General features: G+C 55.0%; 8 protein-coding genes across 8 annotated transcripts; 5 read left to right on the top strand and 3 right to left on the bottom strand.

Annotated features, from left to right (window-relative positions):
• Nucleotides 1-62: 62 nt before the first annotated feature.
• On the top strand, nucleotides 63-2,944 carry BU26DRAFT_421646 (SAICAR synthase-like protein; the record flags this gene model as incomplete). The annotated part of the gene is made up of 3 exons (XM_033823418.1): nucleotides 63-1,141; nucleotides 1,246-2,218; nucleotides 2,255-2,944. The coding sequence occupies 3 exons, from the start codon at nucleotides 63-65 to the stop codon at nucleotides 2,942-2,944; spliced, it is 2,742 nt and encodes a 913-aa protein (XP_033687644.1).
• A 1,305-nt stretch (nucleotides 2,945-4,249) lies between these two features.
• On the bottom strand, nucleotides 4,250-5,894 carry BU26DRAFT_539197 (26S protease regulatory subunit 6B; the record flags this gene model as incomplete). Its single annotated transcript, XM_033831497.1, has 3 exons — nucleotides 5,466-5,894; nucleotides 5,272-5,412; nucleotides 4,250-5,219 (listed from the first exon to the last, which is right to left on the bottom strand). The coding sequence occupies exons 1-3, from the start codon at nucleotides 5,618-5,620 to the stop codon at nucleotides 4,250-4,252; spliced, it is 1,266 nt and encodes a 421-aa protein (XP_033687645.1). The 5' UTR covers nucleotides 5,621-5,894.
• Nucleotides 5,657-6,610, top strand: BU26DRAFT_260472 (uncharacterized protein). The gene has a single exon (XM_033821258.1). It carries the CDS (start codon nucleotides 6,022-6,024, stop codon nucleotides 6,499-6,501), a length of 480 nt encoding a protein of 159 aa, XP_033687646.1. The 5' UTR covers nucleotides 5,657-6,021; the 3' UTR covers nucleotides 6,502-6,610.
• A 669-nt stretch (nucleotides 6,611-7,279) lies between these two features.
• BU26DRAFT_480433 (uncharacterized protein) lies at nucleotides 7,280-11,009 on the top strand. The gene is made up of 2 exons (XM_033825707.1): nucleotides 7,280-7,445; nucleotides 7,567-11,009. Exon 2 carries the CDS (start codon nucleotides 7,674-7,676, stop codon nucleotides 10,608-10,610), a length of 2,937 nt encoding a protein of 978 aa, XP_033687647.1. The 5' UTR covers nucleotides 7,280-7,445; nucleotides 7,567-7,673; the 3' UTR covers nucleotides 10,611-11,009.
• A 209-nt stretch (nucleotides 11,010-11,218) lies between these two features.
• BU26DRAFT_421837 (uncharacterized protein) lies at nucleotides 11,219-12,592 on the top strand (the record flags this gene model as incomplete). The annotated part of the gene is made up of 1 exon (XM_033823432.1): nucleotides 11,219-12,592. The coding sequence occupies one exon, from the start codon at nucleotides 11,219-11,221 to the stop codon at nucleotides 12,590-12,592; it is 1,374 nt and encodes a 457-aa protein (XP_033687648.1).
• A 928-nt stretch (nucleotides 12,593-13,520) lies between these two features.
• BU26DRAFT_517234 (TBCC-domain-containing protein) lies at nucleotides 13,521-15,402 on the bottom strand. The gene is made up of 4 exons (XM_033828523.1): nucleotides 15,026-15,402; nucleotides 14,819-14,979; nucleotides 14,062-14,766; nucleotides 13,521-14,007 (listed from the first exon to the last, which is right to left on the bottom strand). Exons 1-4 carry the CDS (start codon nucleotides 15,111-15,113, stop codon nucleotides 13,807-13,809), a joined length of 1,155 nt encoding a protein of 384 aa, XP_033687649.1. The 5' UTR covers nucleotides 15,114-15,402; the 3' UTR covers nucleotides 13,521-13,806.
• A 213-nt stretch (nucleotides 15,403-15,615) lies between these two features.
• Nucleotides 15,616-16,684, bottom strand: BU26DRAFT_453066 (uncharacterized protein). The gene is made up of 4 exons (XM_033824819.1): nucleotides 16,501-16,684; nucleotides 16,324-16,443; nucleotides 16,082-16,276; nucleotides 15,616-16,032 (listed from the first exon to the last, which is right to left on the bottom strand). Exons 1-4 carry the CDS (start codon nucleotides 16,676-16,678, stop codon nucleotides 15,908-15,910), a joined length of 618 nt encoding a protein of 205 aa, XP_033687650.1. The 5' UTR covers nucleotides 16,679-16,684; the 3' UTR covers nucleotides 15,616-15,907.
• Nucleotides 16,685-17,031: 347 nt separating this feature from the next.
• Nucleotides 17,032-20,981, top strand: BU26DRAFT_260808 (ubiquitin C-terminal hydrolase-like protein). The gene is made up of 4 exons (XM_033821259.1): nucleotides 17,032-17,138; nucleotides 17,194-19,263; nucleotides 19,314-19,514; nucleotides 19,602-20,981. Exons 1-4 carry the CDS (start codon nucleotides 17,123-17,125, stop codon nucleotides 20,855-20,857), a joined length of 3,543 nt encoding a protein of 1,180 aa, XP_033687651.1. The 5' UTR covers nucleotides 17,032-17,122; the 3' UTR covers nucleotides 20,858-20,981.
• Nucleotides 20,982-21,573: the final 592 nt, after the last annotated feature.

Genomic DNA, 21,573 nt, shown 5'->3' on the forward strand with positions numbered 1-21,573 from the left:
GGGAATCCCCAGGAGTGCAGCCTCCCTCGTTGATGAGCGCGACTGTCCTCGCTCCTCGGATAATGCCAGCGTTCGCCGCCGACAGCAGCGATAATTCCATCTTCGGACACACGCACGCACCTTTCAGCTTGCCCACGCGAACCTCAGCGGACAAGCCGCCGGCAGGGCGGGAGTATGCAGAGAAGCAGCCGAATGGAGACATAGCGACTATGAACGGCAAGCTCGCAAACGGGCCGGTAATGCAGTCGGTGCCGAACGGGCGTCCTATCCAGCCATCAGCCTCTGATAAGCGGATATCGCAGACCGATGGCCCTGCGAACGCTCCCAAACGCTGGAGCGTGGATTCTCAGAGCCCATACAAATCGCCAGAGAGCCGGGGCAACTCGGGCGAGCGATCTAGCAGGGACGATGGCTACTTCGCGTCGGTGTACAGCAGTGAGATGCAGGACGGCTGCAGAACCACTCACGTCAAGCTCGGCACCCTGAGTTCGACCGACGGCACCAAAGAGGCTCGCAGGGACTTCAACCCTCTAAAGTACGATTCGGACTTAAAGAATGCGCAGCCGCCGAACCCGCAAGCCAATCAGACCAACCTGCAGATCCCCAATGCTCCTTCGACATACCGCGTGTCCTCCCCACCGGCCTTCAACCACAGCAGCCCCGACCCGGCCCAGCAGCCGTACCGCTTACAGCACCGCCATACCTTGGAGGTGCCCAAGGTTTCGACGTCGCGCGCCCGCGACATGCAGAGCCAGAACAACGCCGATGACGTAGCGACCGCCAGCGGGAGATTCTCCCCGAACACCCCCACGCGCCGGAGAGGGTCAATGTCTCTGGCGCGGCGCGCTACACGGTCCATACACTCTGATATGCACCTCGATGAGGTGCCACAAGACGAGGATGCGGCGCGGTGGGCAGAGCATATCCGGCAAAAGCGAGCCAGCAAGAGGAAGCGGAAAGAAGACGAAGACGATGACCGCGTCGTTGTTGGCACAAAGGTGGACCAGAATCACGTCAATTGGGTCACGGCCTACAACATGTTGACTGGCATTCGGTTTACCGTGTCCAGGACGAATGCGAAAATGGATCGGGAGCTCACCGATGCCGACTTCGAGGCCAAGCACAAGTTCTCGTTTGACATGTACGTGCCATCCGAACTCTCATTCTCTAGCTTTTCATTATTCAATTTCTCGTGTGGTTGTCCAAGGTCTGCAAACTCCTAGATTGATGCTGACATGATTGCAGAACGGGTAACGAGTTGACTCCATCCGCCAAGTACGACTTCAAGTTCAAGGACTACGCGCCATGGGTCTTCCGTCATCTCCGTACCATCTTCAAGCTAGATCCCGCCGACTACCTAGTATCACTAACGAGCAAGTACATCCTTTCCGAGCTCGGGTCGCCTGGAAAGAGCGGCAGCTTTTTCTATTTCTCTCGCGACTACAAGTATATTATTAAAACGATCCATCATGCCGAACACAAGTTTCTTCGGAAGATCCTGAAGGACTACTACAACCACGTCCAAGCCAACCCGAACACGCTTCTCTCGCAATTTTACGGCCTTCATCGTGTAAAGATACCCTACGGACGCAAGATTCATTTCGTTGTCATGAACAATCTATTTCCGCCGCATCGAGATATTCATCGTACTTTCGACCTGAAGGGCTCCACGATTGGGAGAGATTTCCGAGAAGAGGAACTGGAAGCAAACCCGCGCGCAACTCTGAAGGACCTTAACTGGTTACGAAGGAACCTACATCTAGAGTTTGGGCCCACCAAGAAGAAGGCGTTCATTGAGCAAATGCAGAAAGACGTGAAGCTCCTCCAGAGGTTACACATCATGGATTATTCTCTGCTCATCGGCATACACGACCTTGAAAAGGGGAACGAAGAGAATTTGCGGGACAAAACACTGCAAGTTTTTCAACCAGGTGGAGACAACGCAGAAGAACCCCAGCCGAACATGCTCATGCGTACCCCGTCGAAGCTAGAGAGCGCGCGGAAGGCGAAGGAGTTAAGGCACATGATCAAGACTCAGAAACCGGTTCCCATGGAGCAGACGTCGAGCAAGATGCCCAATGAGTTGCATGACCACCAGAGGAACAACTACTTTTACACGGACGACGGTGGTTTCCAGGCTACACATGAGGATGATACACCCGGGGAGGAGATCTACTACCTAGGGATCATTGACTGCCTGACACATGCAAGTACACTAGTCGGCACGACCACAATATTATGCTGACAGCCGTAGTACTCGTTCATCAAACGCATGGAGCATTTCATCAAAGGCCTCATGAACGAAGAGTCGCAGATCTCGGCTATTCCCCCGGAGAGATATGGCGACCGGTTTGTTAAGTTCATCAGCGCCGTTACGAAGACGCGGGAAGCCGCCGAGCGCGAAAAGGCCGAAGAAGCTGCAAATGCGCTAAACGACCCTCTGCTCTCCGGTGTCAATATGACGCAAAGAGACAGGGAGTCCACGGACAGGGTGATTGAGAAGGCAGAAGGTCAGGCTGAGCGCTCAAGACGGAAAGGTGCATCCGAGGAAGATGTCCCAAACCGCGAGATGCGCATGATACGAAGCCCGTCGGCTGAGCGAGGTGAGTTGGGGACTACGCTTCCTGTGGTAGAGGAAGCGGCCGAGTCTTCGAGTACGGGAGGCAGAAGCGCCAGGAGCACTGAAGCGGAGATCAGACCTCCGCCACCGTTGAAAGAGGAGGATAGATCGAGGGAGCACTCACATGGTCGTCCACCACCCACCCCACCTAAGGACTCCGGCACTGGAACCAACGAAGAACGCCCACCTACTCCTCCCAAAGATGCCCAATACGCAAACCGTCACTCCGGGCCGCCCACACCACCCAAGGAGGAGCGAGGGCGAGGGCGTGACAAGGAGCTCCCGCTCCCGCCGCCCATGGAGAAGGTCGTACGGGTGAACTAGGGGTCCCCGTAGCCCATTTTCCCCCTGCACACACGCATTCTTGTTCTTCTTTCTCAATGCTTACTACTACATCCGGAAAAATCTCGTGCTGGATCTGCATATTACTTTTCTTTTGCTTTTCCTTTGTTTTGCGTTTTGGCAAGAAGCGACTCTGATTGTGCTATGCATGATACCAATGGCGGGCATAGAAGCTGCCTGCCACGTTTCCTTTGTTGTATTTTTGATTGTAACGGGATGGCGAGGCGGCAGCGTTTGTCTTCTGAATTCAACACTTTTCCTTTTGCTCCTGAAACCCATTATCGTCTTCATAATCGCTCGGTGAGCATGCCCCGATCGATGGGTGCTGCCGCGAGTACGACGTCATATAGAATCTTTCTTCTCCTTTTGTCAAGCAGACCGACGGCTACAGTCACTGCGTCGTCTTAAAGGAAGGGAATGGTTAAGCTTCCCCTCTATATTTTCGCTTCCCCCTTCTTGTAGGATAATTTTAACTAGCTCGAAGAGCTAGAGACACGGTGAATGTATTTTTGTTGGATGGATTGGTGCGCTTGGAGCGGTGCCTGGAGAGCTAGGTGGGCGGCGGAGGATGAATCAATCGGTCCAGCTACGGAGGGCCATAGATAGACGGAATCGAAAGAATCGCATCGTATGCATCGAATTGAGCGCGTTCGTGGTGCTGTCTGCTGTCTGTCTGCGTATGTCATGATGTGAGGTTACTTTTCTTTGCCAGGCAATGTTAGAGTGCGAGTCCTTACCTAGATCGGTCGCTTGGTGAAGTATGGGGAAACTGAGATGTATTACCATGCTTGCTTACCAACAACATGTCATCCGCTCCTGGTCGGGTACCACAGTAGCTAAAACATCTCCCACTGCAGGAAACGGCTTATCTGCCGACCCACTGTGCTTTCATGACACGCTTTCTCTCTCCCTCACATTGCTGGGCGAAGCACGTTAGCACTTCGATGATGAACCCGGTGGAGCTGAAAATGAGGAGGAAACTTTTCAGGCTGCGGGTATGCTTGGTAGGTATACTTAAAAATAAGGTTGTTGGCTCCTTCTCGAATCTACCACTCTGTATTGTGTATCAAAAGGTAAAGATGGGCTCTCTCCGACCGACATGGCTGTTAACCTAACGTGTCCATAGGAGAGGCAGGATACATAGCAGCTTAATCAAGTCACTTTTAGAGTTTGATGCGAGCGCCGCCAATAGTAGACCAAACTTGTTTAGTGCATTTCTATTATTTTGGTATAGTGCCACCCTTCGCTCCACCCTCCACCCACTTCCAAGCCCTCAACGCAACAGCTCTATCTGTAGAAGTCGAACTTGTCTGCCTCGGTGGCACCCTTGACCTGGCTTGCATATGCGTCCTCCAGATCACTCTGGATGATGTTGTACCTGTTCTTCCGCACAGCTCTCAAACCCGCCTCTTGCATGATAGCTGCGATAACAGCACCTGATAAGGGATCGTTCCGCACAATCAAGCTGTCTAGGTCGACCTCCGGTGACAAGCTCATCTTTGAGGCGATTGTGCTAAAGATGAGACGGCGCTCACGGCGATCCCGGAGCGAAGGGAACTCGATTTTTCGGTCCAGACGACCTGGTCGGAGAAGCGCGGGATCGAGAGTATCTGCACGGTTGGTCGCCATGATGACCTTGACGTTGGATGTCTGATCGAAGCCGTCCATCTGGTTGAGCAGCTCAAGCAGGATACGCTGGACTTCTCGGTCGGCGCCCGTCTGCGCGTCGAATCGCTTCGTGGCAATCGCGTCGATCTCGTCGATGAAGATGATGGAGGGTGAGTTTTCGCGGGCCATCCTAAACACGTCACGCACCATACGCGGTCCCTCGCCGAGGTACTTTTGCACGAATTCTGAGCCCACTACTCGGATGAAGGACGCTGTTGTACTATTTGCCACCGCCTTCACCAGCATGGTCTTTCCTGTCCCCGGTGGCCCGTACAGTAACACGCCGCGCGGCGGGTCGATGCCGATCTGCTTGTAGAGGTCAAAGTGCGTTAGAGGCAGCTCAACGGCCTCCCGGATTTCCTGCTTCTGCATGTCCAAGCCTCCGACATCGGCGTATGTCACGTCCGGCTTCTCGTCTGCGCCGAGCATGGCGATGGAGGAGTCGGCCTCCGGGGGGAGGATGTCGACGAGCGCATTTGAGTGCCGGTGGAGGGCGACGGAGGACGAGGGCTTGAGCAGCTCGCGGTCCAGGGTGGAGAGGATGCGGACGACGTAGTTTGACCCTGTTGATGACTGGACGATGCCGGTGCTGAAGAAGTTAGCCTCACACAAGGGGAGATGTTTGTCTGCGAAGCGCTTACTTTTGGTCGATCGCCTCCATGAATTGCCCTATCACCAGGGGCACGCTCTGAATGCGCTTAATCTCTTCCTGCGCGCGCACTAGTTCCCTCTTCAAACTCCGCTGCTCGTCTTTAATGTACTCTTCTTGGAGGTGGATATACCTAGAGCGAGTTAGCCGCTGAGGCCGAACCTAACTGTTGGAGCTTGTACGTACTCCAGTTGCCGCTGAAGCTTCTTGAATGTAGAGTAGTCATCATTGCCATCGGTTGAGAAGCCCTCCAGCGAGTCGAAGTTGGGTATTGACGAAGGGAGCTGCTTCTTGTGAGGCGGAACTGTGTTGGCTGGGTTCTCGACGGCGGCGTCAGCCATGATGATAGACCTTGTTCGAGGGGAATTAGGTATGCGATAGAGCTTCCGGTGGTATGGGTGGTGCAACGACGGTCGTCTGCAGATAGAGATTGGTGAGGGTGGGAAGCGCGTGTGTTGTTCGCCTGCGCGGTTGCTGGAGCTCAAGTTGTCGTCGGCGGAAGCCCTAGTCGCCAAGCCCGAGGTCACGTGAAGACTAACTCACCCACCTGGGCAAGCGTTCAACGACGATCCGGCAAGATAACGGAAACAACAGGACAGCGTTAAACACATCCTGGATACAGGCTTCGCGTAGGCGAGACAGATGGTATGGAACAGTGTTCAAGATCCATACATTTGCCCCCACGAGTACTCTCAGTCCGCCGACACCCTCAATTATTGGCTCTGGTCCGAGCGCAGCCGCAATGCACGACACCTCGGAGAAGCCCACATCGTTCGACGTGTTTCACCGCTCTGTCCCGGCCCAAAGAAAGGATGTATCGTCATCCTTTCGTCCCCAACCAAAAAGCATGACCCAGTGGTTGGACCCGCGAAAGGGATCCTGGCACCCTTCATGCACCAAAGGCTTGACGAATGCCGGCGATACTCGCTTCTGTCCGTCGGCTCCCATCCCGCGCTACCTTCCGGGCTTACGAAGGTTGACCACTGCCATGGCAGACCAAGAGAGACATGACAAGCATCTGATCGACGGCGAGAGGCGGTGGTTTTCGATGACCTGCACATCCTGTCACCACCAACTCGAAGCGACTCGGATGCTGGATTCTTGGCAGCCACCAACCACTTCATTCATTGTGCTATTTCTTCCCGGCATGCGTCAAGCAGGCAATGACCAAGGGACTGTCTGGCCTGACCAGCTTCATACAGTACCCCACAGTCGCGGATGATGATGGGGAGATGCATGCAATAAACGGTCACACCCTGGTCATTTATCGGCGTGCTCAAACAGAGCGAATCCGGACCACCCGCCGGCGTTGTCTTTTCCTTTCCGCCCTGGACATGTTCGAGAAACATCGCCAGTCAGCCGTCAATGAGCATATCTTACCGGAAGAGAGGCTCGAGCGTCTCGCTGCTGGAGCCTACCACTACGCGCTCACCACTCTAGGATGCTGCAGGGTGCCGAGCTGGGTAAGCCTCGCGGAATCCAGGAAAGCAGAGGGACGGGCCGGAGCCGTGTGGAGAGTGCTGTCACTTTTAAATGGGCCGGGGGAAGACGATTCAGCTTGATGGTGATGTGGTGGGGAGTTCGACGAGGCGCGCTCCCAGATCGAAATCGGGTCCAGATGCGGAGTGAAGAGCCAACGGGCGAGGGGTCTCGGCCACTCCAGGCGGCCCAGCGAAAGATAACAGCACAACGGCCGCAAGCTGCAGTGATGTAATAAGTGGAGAGAGGCAGGTGTTACTCGTGTTACAGCGGCCAAATGACCCGGAGTGGTTCAAATTAGGGTTAGACTAGGCTTGAGTGCCGGGCAAAGCAGCCACTGACTGGCGCGAGGCGCGAACGCGTGTTTTGATCCTTATGCAGACGTCGGCGTGCCTCTGAGAAATTGTGAGAGTTGCGACGGCCGATTGCTGCTGTTGCTGCCGCCCTGCTCTGCGCTGCTGCTGCGCGCCGGGACGGTCCCGTGATCGCTGAAAATGAGGCTAGTGGGCTGCTTAGTGTGCGGCTGCTCGCCATTCTGAATCTCCGCCTCCAACGACCCCCATAGCCGCCGCAAATCGCGTCCAAGATCGTGCGGTAACGTGTACCTGTCGCCCGCGTCCCATACCGACCCGTTCCCCGTGCTGCCCTGATGAGAGGACGCCTGTAGCGCCCGTCTGTCGTCACGCGGTGTGTATCCCCCATCCCCGTGCCTCCCACACTCCGTCCGCCCTGGGCCAGCGCCGACATGCGGTGTGCCTGGTCGCGTCTGCCCGAACATCAACATGGTTGCTAATGGGCCGCTGTATAGGTGGATCGAATGCGCCCGCGTACCTAGCTCGCCAATCTCCCTCACCGTCGCCCCCGTCACGTCCCTGTTTTGGCCGCCTGCAAATCCCCCCCGGGTAGCCGCGCACCATGGACTTCTCGTCGCCGCAGAACGGCATGTACGATCCCTCGAGCTTCATTGACCCCAGCGCCATCGCGAACAACCAGATGAATGGCACGCGATCATACCCAATGTCGTCAATACCCCAGAAGCGCGATTCCACAGGCGCGACCCTCTCGCGCTCCCAGACGCCGTCGCAACAGGCTCAGTTCGGCTTCCAGCAAGGCTTCTCCCATACGCCGTCCCCCACAATGCAGAACCAGCACTTCAGACCCGGCCAGATGCCGCCGCAAAGGATGCAGACTGCCTCGCCCGCGCAAAATCCCCACGCGCCGCAGATGTCCCCCATGGCCTTCGCGCAAGCCTCCCCAATGGCCCAAGGATTCGACCCCAATGCGACCGGCCAGTTTCCAGTGCAATCAGTCCAACTGTCCCAAAATCTCCAGAGTCGGCAGCAGGAGGCGCAGAGACAGTATGCCATGCGGCTCCAGGCTCAGCAACAACAGCTGGGCAACTTGGCCGCGAGCAACATGGCTGCACAACAGCGGCATCAAGCTGGACAAATGCCCGGCGCCGCTGGGCAACAACATCCCGGCATGCAGGCACACATGATGCAGGGACAGATGCAGAACCAGCAGCAAATGCAGGCGCAGGCCTTCATCAACAACGTGAAAGCCCTGATGGATCAGAATCGCCGGCCCTTCAATCCCCGTCCGCAGGTCGCCGGCCGTGTGATCAACCTGCAGAACCTGTACATGGTCGTCATGATGAAGTTCAAGGGTTGTCGGTCCGTCACCCAAGGGAATCTTTGGCCCCAGGTTGCACATATGATGGGGATAAATCCCCAGCAATTCCCCAGCGCACCCGAAGAGTTACGGATAACGTATGAACATAATCTTGGGCTCTACGAGACAGCTTATCTACAGAAGCAGCAGATGAAGGGTATGAACGCGATGCAAGCGCAGATGGGACGAATGGGCCAGCAGATGTCACCTACGAGGAATGCAGTGCCGGGCACACAGAACCCTACTGCAGCGCAACAGGAGTATCTTCAACAACTGCAAAGGAAAGCTGCAATGCAGCAGCAACAGCAGCAGCAACAACAGCAGCAGCAGCAACAGCAGCAGCAGCGACAGCAGCCGGATCCGGCCATGCAACAGCAGCAACAATTTGAACCTTCTACGCAGCCGCAGCAGCAGTCGACGCCTGTGCAAAACAACGCCATCCTTGCCAATGTCAACGGCCGAAGTACCCCACAAACAGACGGAAACGCCCTGAATCAGCATCGGAAAAGCATGAGTAGGACTCTCGAAGGGACACCAGCTCCGGGGCAGGAGTCTAGCAGGGCGACCATGTCCCCTTCCAAGCCGGACGTGTCAGATCAAAAGGATGATTCGGGAAAGATCACTCAGTACGAGGAAAAGGACGGCTCAATATTTTACAAACCACTCACGTCCACTCTTATCGACACTTGGGGTAGCCTCTCCTTTGGGAAGGATTTGCGGATCCTGATTGAGGAGAAGGTGCAACTAATGCCGAACGTGCCGGAATTCAGGGAAATAGGCATAGTCGATATACGAGCGCTCACTATGAGCCTCCGATCCGGCCTGCTTGCGGAAACCAGGTTGGCTTTGGATGTCCTTTCGAAGCTGACGCACGAACACAATCTCCAGGTGGAGCTGGAACAGTGCGAGGACCTCGTTGAAGTATTAGTGGATTATGCTGAGGATCAGCTGGACATCCTTGCCAACGACAACCCTGAAGTCACCGACATCCTGGACCTCACGCAGTACGAGGACGTGCTCCACAACTGTCAAGCGGAGGTCAATACTCTCCAGGAACTTGCGCAGTTCGGCACGAAAGAATACGACCTAGATCGTACTGCGGACCGATTACTTGCAATAACGACAATATTCCGGAACCTGTCATTTCTGGAAATTAACCACGCGCGCCTATCCACTCCTCCAGTGCTAAAGTTCCTCTCAAACGCGATACGGCTCGTTGGCACGCGGGTGCTCCTACTTCGATCGCATACCAATACTCTCGACTTCATGAAAGATCTCGTCACCTTCTTCTCCAACACAAGCACCAAAATTACGCTGCCTTCCCGAGAAGATGCGTATTCTATTTTGCATTTTCTCTGCGCGTTTGCGCCGTGCCCACGCCCCGGAATACCGGTCAGATTCACATCATACAATCCCAAAATCCACCGCTACCTTCCGTCAGCCGTGGACAGTCTCGCGAAACTGCTTGCCCGCGATGACCCTAATCGGACGTACTACAAACAGATTTTCATCAACGAAGCTTCATCCGATCCTCCTTACGATCTCCTAACACGCGCGTTCGCGCTCGCCATCGCCGTTGTTCCCGACCGCACTGAAGGTACATTGTACGACATAGCCGAGACCAGACCGAAAGACGTCCGGGTTTACGAGGCGCGCCTTGCGGAAGCAAGGAAACCATATCTCATGCAAGGGATGCTCGCTGCGGATATCCTCGCTAGCCTGGCCCCTGGCTCAGAAACCGGCATCTGCCGTTCTTGGTTGGAGGCCGAGGATGGATGGGCATGCAGTCTGCTCAAATTCGCCATGTCTCTCTGTTCTACCGATGCTACTATGCCACATCCACCGCCCCAACAGAACCACCGCGGTCAGCGACCTCTGGAACAGGATCGCGAAGGCTTTCAAGTAATCGTACATCGGGCTCTTTCGATGCTAAAACGATTGGGCGACAAGGCCAAGGGCGCAGAGCCGCTGGTGAAGAGTGTGCAACCGAATGGGGTGAACCATGACGAAGAGGACGACGACGATAATATGGAGACGTTCGACTTTGGAGGCAGCACCTGGAAGGTCAAGGCGGATATTCTGCCAAAGAAGGAGACGGTGCTGGGGGCACTACTCATGTCCACTCTGGATCCTAGATCGCTGAGGCAATTCTGCGGGCTCGGATATCTGGCTGAGAGTTAAGCATTGTTGTATACCAATTCAAGAGGATCGGAGGGGTTCAGGCGCATCGAAAGGCTTTCCGCGGCACGCTCGGTCAATGCCTGCGCGAACAAAGCATGGAAAATGGGGCCTTGGAGCGACAAGGCATGGTTTACGGTTTTCTGGATGTACATTCCATTTCCACCTTTATACCTGTGAAATTATGCAATAGCTTCGGCGGTGTCTGATTACGTTATTCCTCCTTTGCCGATTTGCAGCTTTATTTCATTACAGACCGCTATCCATGGATAAGCACACTCCTCTGAACACATGTGGCAGCGTCTTGTCTGGGGGGTGTCGAAGTCTCAAGGGCAGCAGTTGTAAATAGCTCTAAACATCAAGCTCTCAGAAATCGCGTGGTCTGAAAATTCGAAGACTCACAACACCGCGCACCGTCCCGCGCTCTCTTCTCTCGGCTTCTGACCTAGATTGAAAATTCATTTCATTCAAAAAAATATAGCACCGTACGATGCATGTCTTCCAGTTAGTAGCAACTTTAACCGAGCGCTAGTGTGAGCGCGGGCTTTAGCTTTTGTACTTCAACCACGACTTCGTTCTGAATCATCTATTTGCCACAACACAACCACATTATGTCTTTCGCAAGGGGAGAGCGCGTACACTTTGACTTCGACTCAGGAGTGGTCGACAAAGTCGATTCGGAGGATGGTAGACCTCCTGCGCCAGCTTCCACCGCCTTCGTTGGCGATATCTTGGAACGCCCTGCAGCAGCTAGTCCGCCGGTAGCGCCGATGCCAAAGGCCAACACCACAGGATTTCCGGCGCACAAGAAGCGCGTCCCTAGAGTCTCGGCTTTCAAGCAACAGCGAGCCGCAACGGGCCGGGGTGCGCAAGCAAATGGAGCTTCGGAACCGCCTGGCGCACATATGAATGCGAGCGAAGAGAGGAGCCAGATCGATGAAGAGAATAGGCAGAGACTAGCTGGAATGTCAGCCGCTGAGATTGAGCAGGAGCGCAACGACCTGCTTTCGAGTCTTAGTCCTTCATTGATCCAGAAGCTGCTCAATAGAGCGAACATTGACGAGGGAAGCAATGAGCGGGATCTTGGCCTGGAGCTGCCTGCTGCGCCTGCGACTGACGACATCGAACCAGAAACGAAGCCTTCGCGCTCAAAGAAGGTTTCTTTTGCAGCTCAAGAAGTAGACACTTCAGAGTCTCCACCCTCTCAGCAGCTAGAACCTACACCCGTCGCTTCGTCCACGCCAGCATCCACGGAGTCAGACGTAGCCACTTCAATCCAACCCGACTCTGACTCAATACACTTCCCTAAATCACCTCAACCCCCCGACCTCGACCCCGACGACCCCGGCTTCCTCAAGAACCTCCACGAAAAATACTTCCCCAACCTTCCTTACGACCCATCATCCCTCTCCTGGATGGCGCCCATCGACCCCGCCGACAAGTCCTCCCCCTACCACCCCTCACAGATCGCATTCAACGCCTCAGACCTACGCTTCGATTTCAAGGGAAGCTTGCTCGCGCCGAGCGTAGCACGAGAGATACCGGTGAACAAGGGTCTGCATCATCATGCGGATGCGCCTGAAGCTGCGGGATATACAATACCGGAGTTGGCGGTCATGGCTAGGAGTGCGGTGCCGGCGCAGCGATGCGTGGCGTATCAGACCTTGGGAAGGATATTGTATCGGCTAGGTCAGGGAGAGTTTGGCTGGGAGAAGGAGAAAAGGCAGGCTGATGGACCAGTTAAGGTGGCTAAGGATCCGAATCAGGACGAGGAAGAGGATGAGGATGAGGTGGAGATAGATATGGAGGATGCGGGTAGCGCTATGGCGGCGGGGCTGTGGCATTGCGTTGAGGAGGGAAGGGTGATCGAAACATTGACGGAGGAGGCGGGAAGAGAGAAGGGCCATTTGACGGCAAAGACATATGCTCAAGAGGCCCTGTGGAATTGGCGGAGAGGTGGAGGGAGAAAGAGGCAGGCCGTATGAGAGTACTTCTCTGGAATACACGCTACTCCTAGATGGCATAGCGAGCAGAGATTACCTAGGCAGCTTGGTGCTTGACTTGGTCCTAGGATTGGACATCAAGCTATCGTACTGGGCCACTCCAGTAGCTTGTGGTTGAAGCACCAGGTGAGCTGGGTTCCTGGCGGAATTGCTTACCGCGCCCGCTTGAGGCTATAAGGCCTTGCCCTCCCTGAGCAAATATGAGACGGGCAACCTTAAGTCAAAAATCGCTCTGACACTTCGACCTCTCGCATATTTATGGAACGGGGCCCGTTACGCCGCCGGGCGAAGACTCTTAGCCATATCAGAACGCATGCAGCGTAACGAGCCTAGCTCCGGGTCTCTAGACGATGTTTCGTCAAATGCAGCAAGAAGATCAGAGTCATCCACCAGAACGATCCTGATAACCGTGGTCGCTTTTCACTCATAATATCTCAACTAGACACACCTCCAGCATGAAGGCCTCCCTATCTAATCCCCCAATGTTCTCGAAGTCAAAGACGTGAAACCCCGTTCTTGCGACCAGGCTATATGAAAGTCAAAACGGTCGCCCTAGCGTTGGACCCCAGTACTCCGTGCCATAGATGTCGCCGTCTTCCAAGGCCGGAAAACACTAGCCACTCACTGTCTTATGATCTTTTCGCGGCTTTTTAGGCGGTGAAGGCTCAACAAAGGGTAACAAAAGAAATGTGCTATTTAGGGGGGAGAGCAAGAAAAGGACTTCGGTACAAACAGCAAAGGCATGGGAAGGGCCAGCCTCAAACTACGACAAGTGGACGAGGAACCGATGAAGTGAGTAGCTGATACGCCTAGCCTTGATTTTGTGGCGCAATGGTTGAGCATACATGATCAGTCAAAGCGAGATGAATTCCGGGCGGATTGGCACTCTTGGGAAGTCAGAGTGTTAGCAACGCGCAAAGTGCTGAACGTTTCGAACAGATCTCGCGTTGTCTGATACTTTTATCGGCGCAGCGAACAATTCATCTCTAAGGCTCCATCTTGGTGCTGTACTGCACCTACAGTTTATACCTGGTTGATTCTACCAAGCTATCCAGACCGGCCAGAACGTACTGTGTAAGTCAAACACCAGGCTACTTGCCCTATGCATAACGCTTAACGGACATAGACCTCTCAGCATGCCGAAATCATGACTCTATGTCAAAGGCTTTGTGAAGCGCTCCCTACGCCGTAAGAGCTTAATGAAGCACTGTGACAGCTCTCAGCACGTCGTCCAGACTCACATTATGCCCACCCGGAACGGTGTCCTTCCAAACTCCCTCGCTGACGCGGTCTTCTTCCGACAGAATACTGTAGTGGGGGCTTGGTTCGGATTTGAGCCATTTGAAGTCGTCGATCTGATCCCATTGATTCGCCGTTGTTGAGATCTCGGGAGTACTCTGAACAACATGGTTTAGTATGGATTCCGAGGTCATCTGGGAAGTAGTACTTACATATGTCTCTGGTAACGGCGCAAATCGAATCTGTTCGCAGTCTTCAATAATGGGTCGGCTCGAGCAGTGCAGGTAAACATCCACGTTCTTTGAGCCATGCATACGGAACTGCCGACATGCCGTTACAACAACACAATCTTCGATGCCCGTGATGTGTATGGGCCCCGAAACTCGCCCGCATACGATGAGCGAGGTCTTGATGTTCTTGAGCACGAGGCTCGCGAAGGGGCCACCGTTGGTCGTGGGCGGTGAGAGGTCGACGACGCAGTGCCGGAGATTTGACACCGTTCCTGAGCTTGTGGCATGCGATGCTGAAGTAGGCAGTATGATGTGCAACCCACTGTGATTCGAAATCGTCACGCTGCTCGCGTTCGAGAACGAGGGTTTCCGAATCACTGCACTGGCCCCCGCATCCTCGTTCTCCATGGCACCCAATGCTTCATTCTTCTCTATCAACTCCTGTTCTCTCTTCTCCTCGCTCGGTGATAGCTTGTCGAGCGGCGTCGGAGCAAACGAAGATGTGGCGGTTGAGATGTCGGAGCTGTAGTAGCCCGGGACGCGGAGCTTGTTCTGCTTTGCGAGTTCGGCGGCGTCGGAGAGCGAGATGGCGGACGGGTTCTTGCGCGCGGTTTTGAATTGGAATTTCTTGGGTGGGTTGAAGGTGTCGCGGATGTTTTGGAGCTTTTCGGAGAGCGCTTTGATGGCCTAGGCCCGGTTAGCTGCCTGTCGCGCCTGCATGGAAGGTCGAGCGCCGTACCTCGCTGTATGTTCGCTGATCATAGGCCGGAATGTAGCTTGACGCGTCTTTGACTTCGTGGGAGAGGCGGTCTATGCCTGCCAGGCAGTGGTCTACCGCGTCGTTGCGCTCGCCGCCCGTGTAGGCCGTGGAGTCTAAGCGCGCCATTTGCTCCTGAAGGGCTGCCCTCGTCAGCTGGGTCTTGCAAACCATCGATTGGGCGTATACCAGTAACTTCATGCTGAAAGTAGCGGAAGAAGCGCTCTTTCAATCCCACCTCCCCCTGAAGCGCCGGAGCGGCTGTGGGGTTTGCCATGGTGAGTGTTCAACGCAAAAAAAGGAGTGATCAAGCTTTACAAAAGCTTTCAATGCACATCTAACACCTTCAGTCGCGCCGGAGAGATTTGCTAGCGCGTGAAAAGTGGAAGTGGATGGGTAGCCCACGAGGGTGGGGTTCTTGGGGAGGGGTAAAAGAATGCGGGACCCAAGCATGGATCTGATCGGCACGCATCATCGCCGTAAACATTGAAGTTTATGCTCGGATGAGAGGTTGGGGCACAGCCGCGTGAGCGCGATGTCGGCTGACCCTCCGATCACTCCATGACGATGTGAAGGGCGGGCGGGAGCTGCCTTTCTGCAAGCTAGACAGTCTTGGGGGAACCAGACTGCCGGAGCTACCCCGCATTTGGTGCTCGATTCTCCGGGGTGCGCGTTCAGCGCGGATACTGCATATTTCTGGCGCTGGGACTACATCCGAAAAGGTCAAACGTGAAGAGAAAATTGCTGTCCATTGTAGAAGGACTGTATTTGGTACTTGAAACGGAACACTGTTGCATGCTTCCCTTGACATCCAGCTCAACTTCCCAGCTGTCATCCTTCGAATCCTATGGGCAGGTCACGCGGGTAATGCACTCAGGTAGGCGTTTGGAGAGAATTGAGATCGGCTCGACATGGGAGTCTTGTCGGCCATACCTGGGTCTGTTATGAAGAGGCCAGCCAGATGTCGTACGCAGGAGACATGTAGGAATACAATAAGACCAATTCAGCAAGGAAAGGTCGCCGTGCCAGCGAGCGGGCTCTGATTGATATATACACACGAGCTCACATGGCTCAGAGGCTCACCGTCGGATCCACATTATCCTTCTTAAACGTCTCTTGCGCTGCCGCTACGTCAATGCCGTACTTCGCTAGTAACCGCTCACGCCTCCGCTCTTCGTAGCCGGGAGCATAGATGCCTGGCAACGTTAATATCGGCATTCGTAAATGACTTCATACATCGCTCACCTCGGCCTTCGCCCAGCTGTTCGATGGTCTCCTGCAGCGGCCGCCTCCGCATCTTCCTCAGCATCTCTTTCCGTTCTACTTCATCCTCGTCCGTCTCGATTTGCCGGAAACCACTCAGCCCGTTGGTGTATCTGAATGCTGCCATAGCGGTGCCAAAGCAAGCGCCGGCACCCAGCATGTAGGGTATACTTCGCTCTGTGCACATCAGCCTTGTTCCCCCCAAACAGCATTTAGAGACATACTGGCCACACCGAGTGTTGCACCGCCCACGAAGCCCGCAAGTGCCTCGCTGTAGCAGTCGTCCTTTTGCCGTAGGTTGGAGGTCGCGTCCTTGGTGAACTGGTAGGTTGCGCCCACGCCGGCTACACGCAATTAGCTCCGTCCAGATTTCAATGCACGCCTGAGGCGTATTGACGGACCATAAAGGGCGATTATGCCTCCCGACCGGGTGAAGATGCCCATGGCTCCGACATTCTGCTTCCGCAGCGTGTTCTGCACGCCGGCAAAGATGGCACCGCAGGCCGTGAGCTTGAGCGTCGTGCTCGCCGTGTTCGCGAGCGTGTCTCGCGGGTGGAAGGTCTCGTGTTCGTCGGCCATGGCGGGCGCAATGGGCGTGGGAGTGGTCTGGAGAGCTGCAGAGACGTCGAAGTTGGCTGCGGCAGGGCTGCGTTAGCGCGGCGCCAAGCTGCATTTCTTGGCGCCGCAATTGTGTCGCGCCTCCCAGAGACTGTTTTATTCACCTTCTTTGCTCCATTTGCAAACCAAGCTGATTGCTCCTTCGGCTTCCCACACGCGTGCCGGCTGTGGGCTTGGTCGGACCTGCGCGGTGTCTGCTAGCCGGGCTCGCCGCATCATATAGCTTCGTCGCTGCCGCCTGGGAGCTCCGCCTGCCTTCACTTCCTCCTTCCTCTCCGCCCGCGAGACGCCCGCCCGGTCCTCTGCTCTCCTCTGCCAGCCCTCACCGACCGCGGTACACGACGCTACAGCTCCATACCCAATAGACATCAACAATATCCTTTCCACGGCACTTCTACCGCCCCCATGGCGAGCAAACCCGGTGAGCGTCTAACAGCTCCATCCTACGAGAGTAGCTGACATGTAGCCCGCTACAGGCAAGACAGCGCCCCGGCTGCTGCAAGATCTGTCAACCTACGACCCGCGCTACGAAGAGCGAGCAGGCCGCAACCTCCTTACGTCAGCGCCGCCCGAGCACAACCCAGACTCAAAACCCGTCCCTGCCGTGCCAGCTAGGAACTGTCGGCACCGGTTTCTGAACAAGAGCGAGCAGTGCGTACTGCCCAGGGCAGGAGAGGAGCCCGATCACACCACTGTCTACAAAATTGCGTCGTTCTGTCAGTCGTGTCACTGGCACTTCGACTTGATCGTCGACTTCCGCGATGATGGCTCCAAGAACGATCCCTGCCGCAAGTCACATCCCAACTACCCCCTCCACCATTTCCTGTTCCGGGACGAAGAAGAGCCGGAGGAGCAGAGTGTTGTCGGAAGCCAGGCCAAATCTCGAACCTTCATCTTCTCTTGTTCGGCCTCCAAATGCCCGGTCGCGCTGCGAATACGTCTAACCCCGCCCCGCTTCAGTGACGCCGATGTCAACACTCTGACGAATCGTTCCCTTCTAAGGCGGCGATGGGAGGCTGCGAAACAAATAGCCGGAGACCGTGCCGACACCAGCATGGCGCGGCCCGTCGATGCGCCCGATTTCCTGAACACCTACCTGCAGGACAGCTTGAACCCACAGAAAGGAAAGTCGCGGATACCCCTGATGAATCGGAAGTTCCTCAAGACGTTCGGCAAAGACTGCGATAGTATCCTCAAGCGCCTCGGCTTTACAAGCTCCGTGGAGACAGAAGACGATGGATCCGCTGTCGATGTCTGGTATCTTCCAAAGCCGCCACCAGCCGGCCATCCCCTGGAGAAAATAGAGCCGACGGAAAGGAACGTAATAGAGGACGCGCGGTACGAGCTCAACGCCATCATCCTCAACTTTTCTGAGCCTGAGCGGTCCGGTGCTCGCCACATCCCCATGTACCCGCCGCCTTCCCGAAACGATATGGAGAGGGCATTAGGGTGCCACGACTACGAAAAGGCCAAGGGGCGGATGGAGACCCGAAGTACCAATCACGAGGAGGATCATCCCTATTATGCAGGCCTAGGCGCAGTCGGAGACTTTGACGACCGCCTGCTATTGTTCGCATATCAGCGCCAGACCGCCGTCGACGGCGAGAGGGCGCCTTACTATTTCGAGTGTCTACAAGACCTTTCCGTTGGCAGGAAAAGCGAATATCTCCAGCAGGAGGTCGCCATGCTGGCGTCTCAGGGCTCCTATAACCGACGCGAAGTCACAGCTGCATACCGATATTTCGGCATACAAATAGAGCACGTTGCTTTCATCGCCGACGACCACATCATAGGCGTATTCAGGTCCCGTCTGTCGGATATCAGCCCCAGCATGATCGAGGAAACTCGTAGACAACTCCGAATCATCGGCAATGCGCGCAACAGCGATAGAATTAGGCAAGAAGCCTCTGATGCAATCGAGACTTACGAGCAAGCCCTCTCCTGGCTCGACCTGGACAAGGATCAACCGGACGACTTTGTACCGACCATGTTCGGCATCAAGACGAGCGACAACCCTTCCAGCTTAGAGACTGCAAGGAAGGCGGTCCAAATTATTGCAGAACATCGCAATAGCCGGCGATTGATAGACTTCTTGGAAAAGGGCAGCATGGCAGCTGCGGACATGGATGTGGCCGAAGCATACGCTCTCCTCGCCGTAGAACATAGATCCGCGAAGCTCGATCTGAACGTGCTGGAGGCACAGCTCAGGGTTATGGCTGAGAGCAACCCCGAGAGTGCGGCGAAGTACCAAGAAGCGTTTGAAAAGGTCCGGCGAGACCAGGAAGACACCCACGGCAAATCAAATGACTACTATGGTGCACCAAGGAAGACATACCCCTTGGAGAGTTGGCCTGTTGGCCTTGACAATATCGGCAACACCTGCTATCTGAACAGTGTCCTGCAGTTCCTGTTCACGGTCAAGCCGTTGCGAGAGATGGTCCTAAATTGCGAAGACCATCTGGAGGAGCTGACGCCGGAGGCTCTGGGATCAAAGCGAGTAGGGCGTACGGCTATCTCCTCCGAGAAGGTCGCGACAGCTCAGAGATGTGAGTCTGAAAGGTATTACAGATAGTGAACAGGAAACTAACGGACCAAGTTGTACGCGAGCTGCGGAAGCTTTTCGAAAGCATGATCACCGCCTCCACCACCAATATTCGGCCGGAGAGAGAGCTCGCTATACTGGCCCTTACTAGGTCCGGTACCGACAACAGCACCCCAGTTGAGAACAACACGCCACATTCAGGCCTTGGTAATATCGGTGGTCTCCCCATAAGTGGCCCAATACTTCCACCAAATGGTACTAAAGAATCAAAACCAGCATCCCCCGCCGACTCAGTTATGGGCGACAATGAATCTACGAAAGACATGGATTTGACGACGTCAGACGAGCCCAACGGTGCCACTGCCACCCAGCCCGAACCTCCATCACGTCCCCCTCCGGTGCCTCCGCGGCCGCAAGCTTCCGCCGACACCACTTTCAAAAGGGTGGAGAGCATCGCCCAACAACAGGACGCAGCAGAAATACTCAATAACGCGTTCGACTTGATATCCTGCGCGATCAAAGGAGAGTCCACATTGCGCGACGGTGAACAGCTCGATCTGATAAAGCGGCTTTTCTTCTCTGATGTGACAAACGTTCGTAATACGCAGGGCAAGTTCACACCCAAGAGCGACCTCCAGGACAATATCCTCGTCTCTACCAAGAACCGCGACCGCTCGCTCTGTGCTGCGTTGGATGACGAGTTCGGCCAGACGGAGCTGGAAGACGGTACCCAAAAGTTTGAGTACATCGGGAAAGCCTCTCCCTTCCAGATTATCAACGTTCGCCGGCTGCAGTTCGAAGGTGGCAACGTCAGGAAGGATGAATCCCACCTGGTTCTGGACAAGGTCCTATACCTGGATCGGTATCTCCAAGAGACGAAATCTCTTTCCGAGAATGAGCTCCTGCAGCTGCGCGAGACGCAGTGGGCGAAACAAAAGGAACTACGATTATTGGACGCCAGCCGAGAGAATCTCAAAAAGACCGAGTTTGAAAAGGTAGAAATGCCTGATGTACTCGAGGAGACTGCTTGCTTCATTGACGATCTCAAGAAGGCGCAGGATGAACAGCTTATCGATGTAGCTGAAGACTCGGTGGCTATCGATGATGAGCTTGCTGGTAAAGTGAAAGCTCGTGCTGATCAGCTGGTTAAGGAAATCGCCGAAATGGACGCCGAAATGGCAAAGCTGGAGCAAGAGATAGACTCAGTCTTCGAAGGCTGCATGGATCACCCTTACCGACTCCACGCTATCTTCATGCATCGCGGCAGCGCTGCCGGCGGTCACTACTGGATCTACATTTACGACTTCCAGAACGATCTCTGGCGCAAGTACAACGACGATTATGTGGACCTTATGTCGGAAGAGGAGGTGTTCAAGCGAGAGGAGAAGAACCCAGCTACAAGCACGGGTATCATCTACGTCCGCGAGGATGTCGTGCACGAGTACACCGAAGCCGTGCACCGCAATCCACAGGAAACCTCCCCACCGCACACCGATGTCGAGATGAAGGACGTGACTGCAGAGACCCAACCGGCGGTGGTCAATATGGATGATATGTATAAGAACCTGGAGGTCATCAACGGGGTTGAGAAGGAGTAAGACACGCGCGCTGAATCTTTGCATGATTGATTTTCTCTCGTTTTGAGTCAGCAACCTATGGAGGTTATGCAGACTAGCGCTTGGCTTCGTTGCAGCACGCTTGAAGAGAGGAAAAGAGTGCTGATCGCATGTGTGTATCACAGAGGAAGCCCTTCAGTGGAGCACATCGAACTCGTCCAAGTCAGTACGGAGACTGGCGTCACGGACTTGAAGATTCTTGGTAAGAGGAAGCGCGCTGATCAGGTGGATGCCCCCACGAGAAAACCTGGTGTTGAGACAAAAGCCAGGTGATTCCGGACACACGGCCGATCCGGAAACGGGTTTGCAATCGCCGGGACGGTGGGTGGGGTCGGGATCTGAGACCGATTGTATATCCCTCCCCGACGAGGAGTTCTTTGGGAGCGAGCTGCCGGATTGCCCTCTGTCGGAATAGGGATTGATTGCGTTTCGGGCTTTCATACATACATAGCGCTGGACATTCTTTATTCGGCATCGCGAGAACGGTGGTGTTCATATGGGCAGGGTCAGGCTTGGATTGTGAATGCGTTTTGGGACGCTGTGTGAATATGGCATAGGCATCGCATTGGCATCGGGATGGGCATTTGGTAGCGAAGCACCCCCAGCATCATCGTTAGCAGCACCAGGCGGCTATGGCAGTAGATACCCCACCCCCTTCGAATAGACACAGTCCACCATTTGCGGGACGGACCATTAGA

The sequence above is a fragment of the Trematosphaeria pertusa genome (genome assembly GCF_010094035.1).
Source record: "Trematosphaeria pertusa strain CBS 122368 unplaced genomic scaffold BU26scaffold_4, whole genome shotgun sequence".
NCBI lineage: Eukaryota > Fungi > Ascomycota > Dothideomycetes > Pleosporales > Trematosphaeriaceae > Trematosphaeria > Trematosphaeria pertusa.

What these genes read in the sequence shown, in the direction of transcription:
- BU26DRAFT_260472 (XM_033821258.1), top strand. Translation starts at nt 6,022, where the DNA reads ATGCACGACACCTCGGAGAAGCCCACATCGTTCGACGTGTTTCACCGC.
- BU26DRAFT_480433 (XM_033825707.1), top strand. Translation starts at nt 7,674, where the DNA reads ATGGACTTCTCGTCGCCGCAGAACGGCATGTACGATCCCTCGAGCTTC.
- BU26DRAFT_517234 (XM_033828523.1), bottom strand. Translation starts at nt 15,113, where the DNA reads ATGGCAAACCCCACAGCCGCTCCGGCGCTTCAGGGGGAGGTGGGATTG. An exon ending in CTTTCAGCATGAAGTTACTG is followed by an intron (nt 14,980 to 15,025) that starts GTATACGCCCAA and finishes TGACGAGGGCAG; the next exon opens with CCCTTCAGGAGCAAATGGCG. An exon ending in ATCAGCGAACATACAGCGAG is followed by an intron (nt 14,767 to 14,818) that starts GTACGGCGCTCG and finishes AACCGGGCCTAG; the next exon opens with GCCATCAAAGCGCTCTCCGA.
- BU26DRAFT_453066 (XM_033824819.1), bottom strand. Translation starts at nt 16,678, where the DNA reads ATGGCCGACGAACACGAGACCTTCCACCCGCGAGACACGCTCGCGAAC. An exon ending in TGCAACACTCGGTGTGGCCA is followed by an intron (nt 16,277 to 16,323) that starts GTATGTCTCTAA and finishes TGATGTGCACAG; the next exon opens with AGCGAAGTATACCCTACATG. An exon ending in ACAGCTGGGCGAAGGCCGAG is followed by an intron (nt 16,033 to 16,081) that starts GTGAGCGATGTA and finishes TAACGTTGCCAG; the next exon opens with GCATCTATGCTCCCGGCTAC.
- BU26DRAFT_260808 (XM_033821259.1), top strand. An exon ending in GGTCGCGACAGCTCAGAGAT is followed by an intron (nt 19,264 to 19,313) that starts GTGAGTCTGAAA and finishes TAACGGACCAAG; the next exon opens with TTGTACGCGAGCTGCGGAAG. An exon ending in CCCAATACTTCCACCAAATG is followed by an intron (nt 19,515 to 19,601) that starts GTACTAAAGAAT and finishes TGACGACGTCAG; the next exon opens with ACGAGCCCAACGGTGCCACT.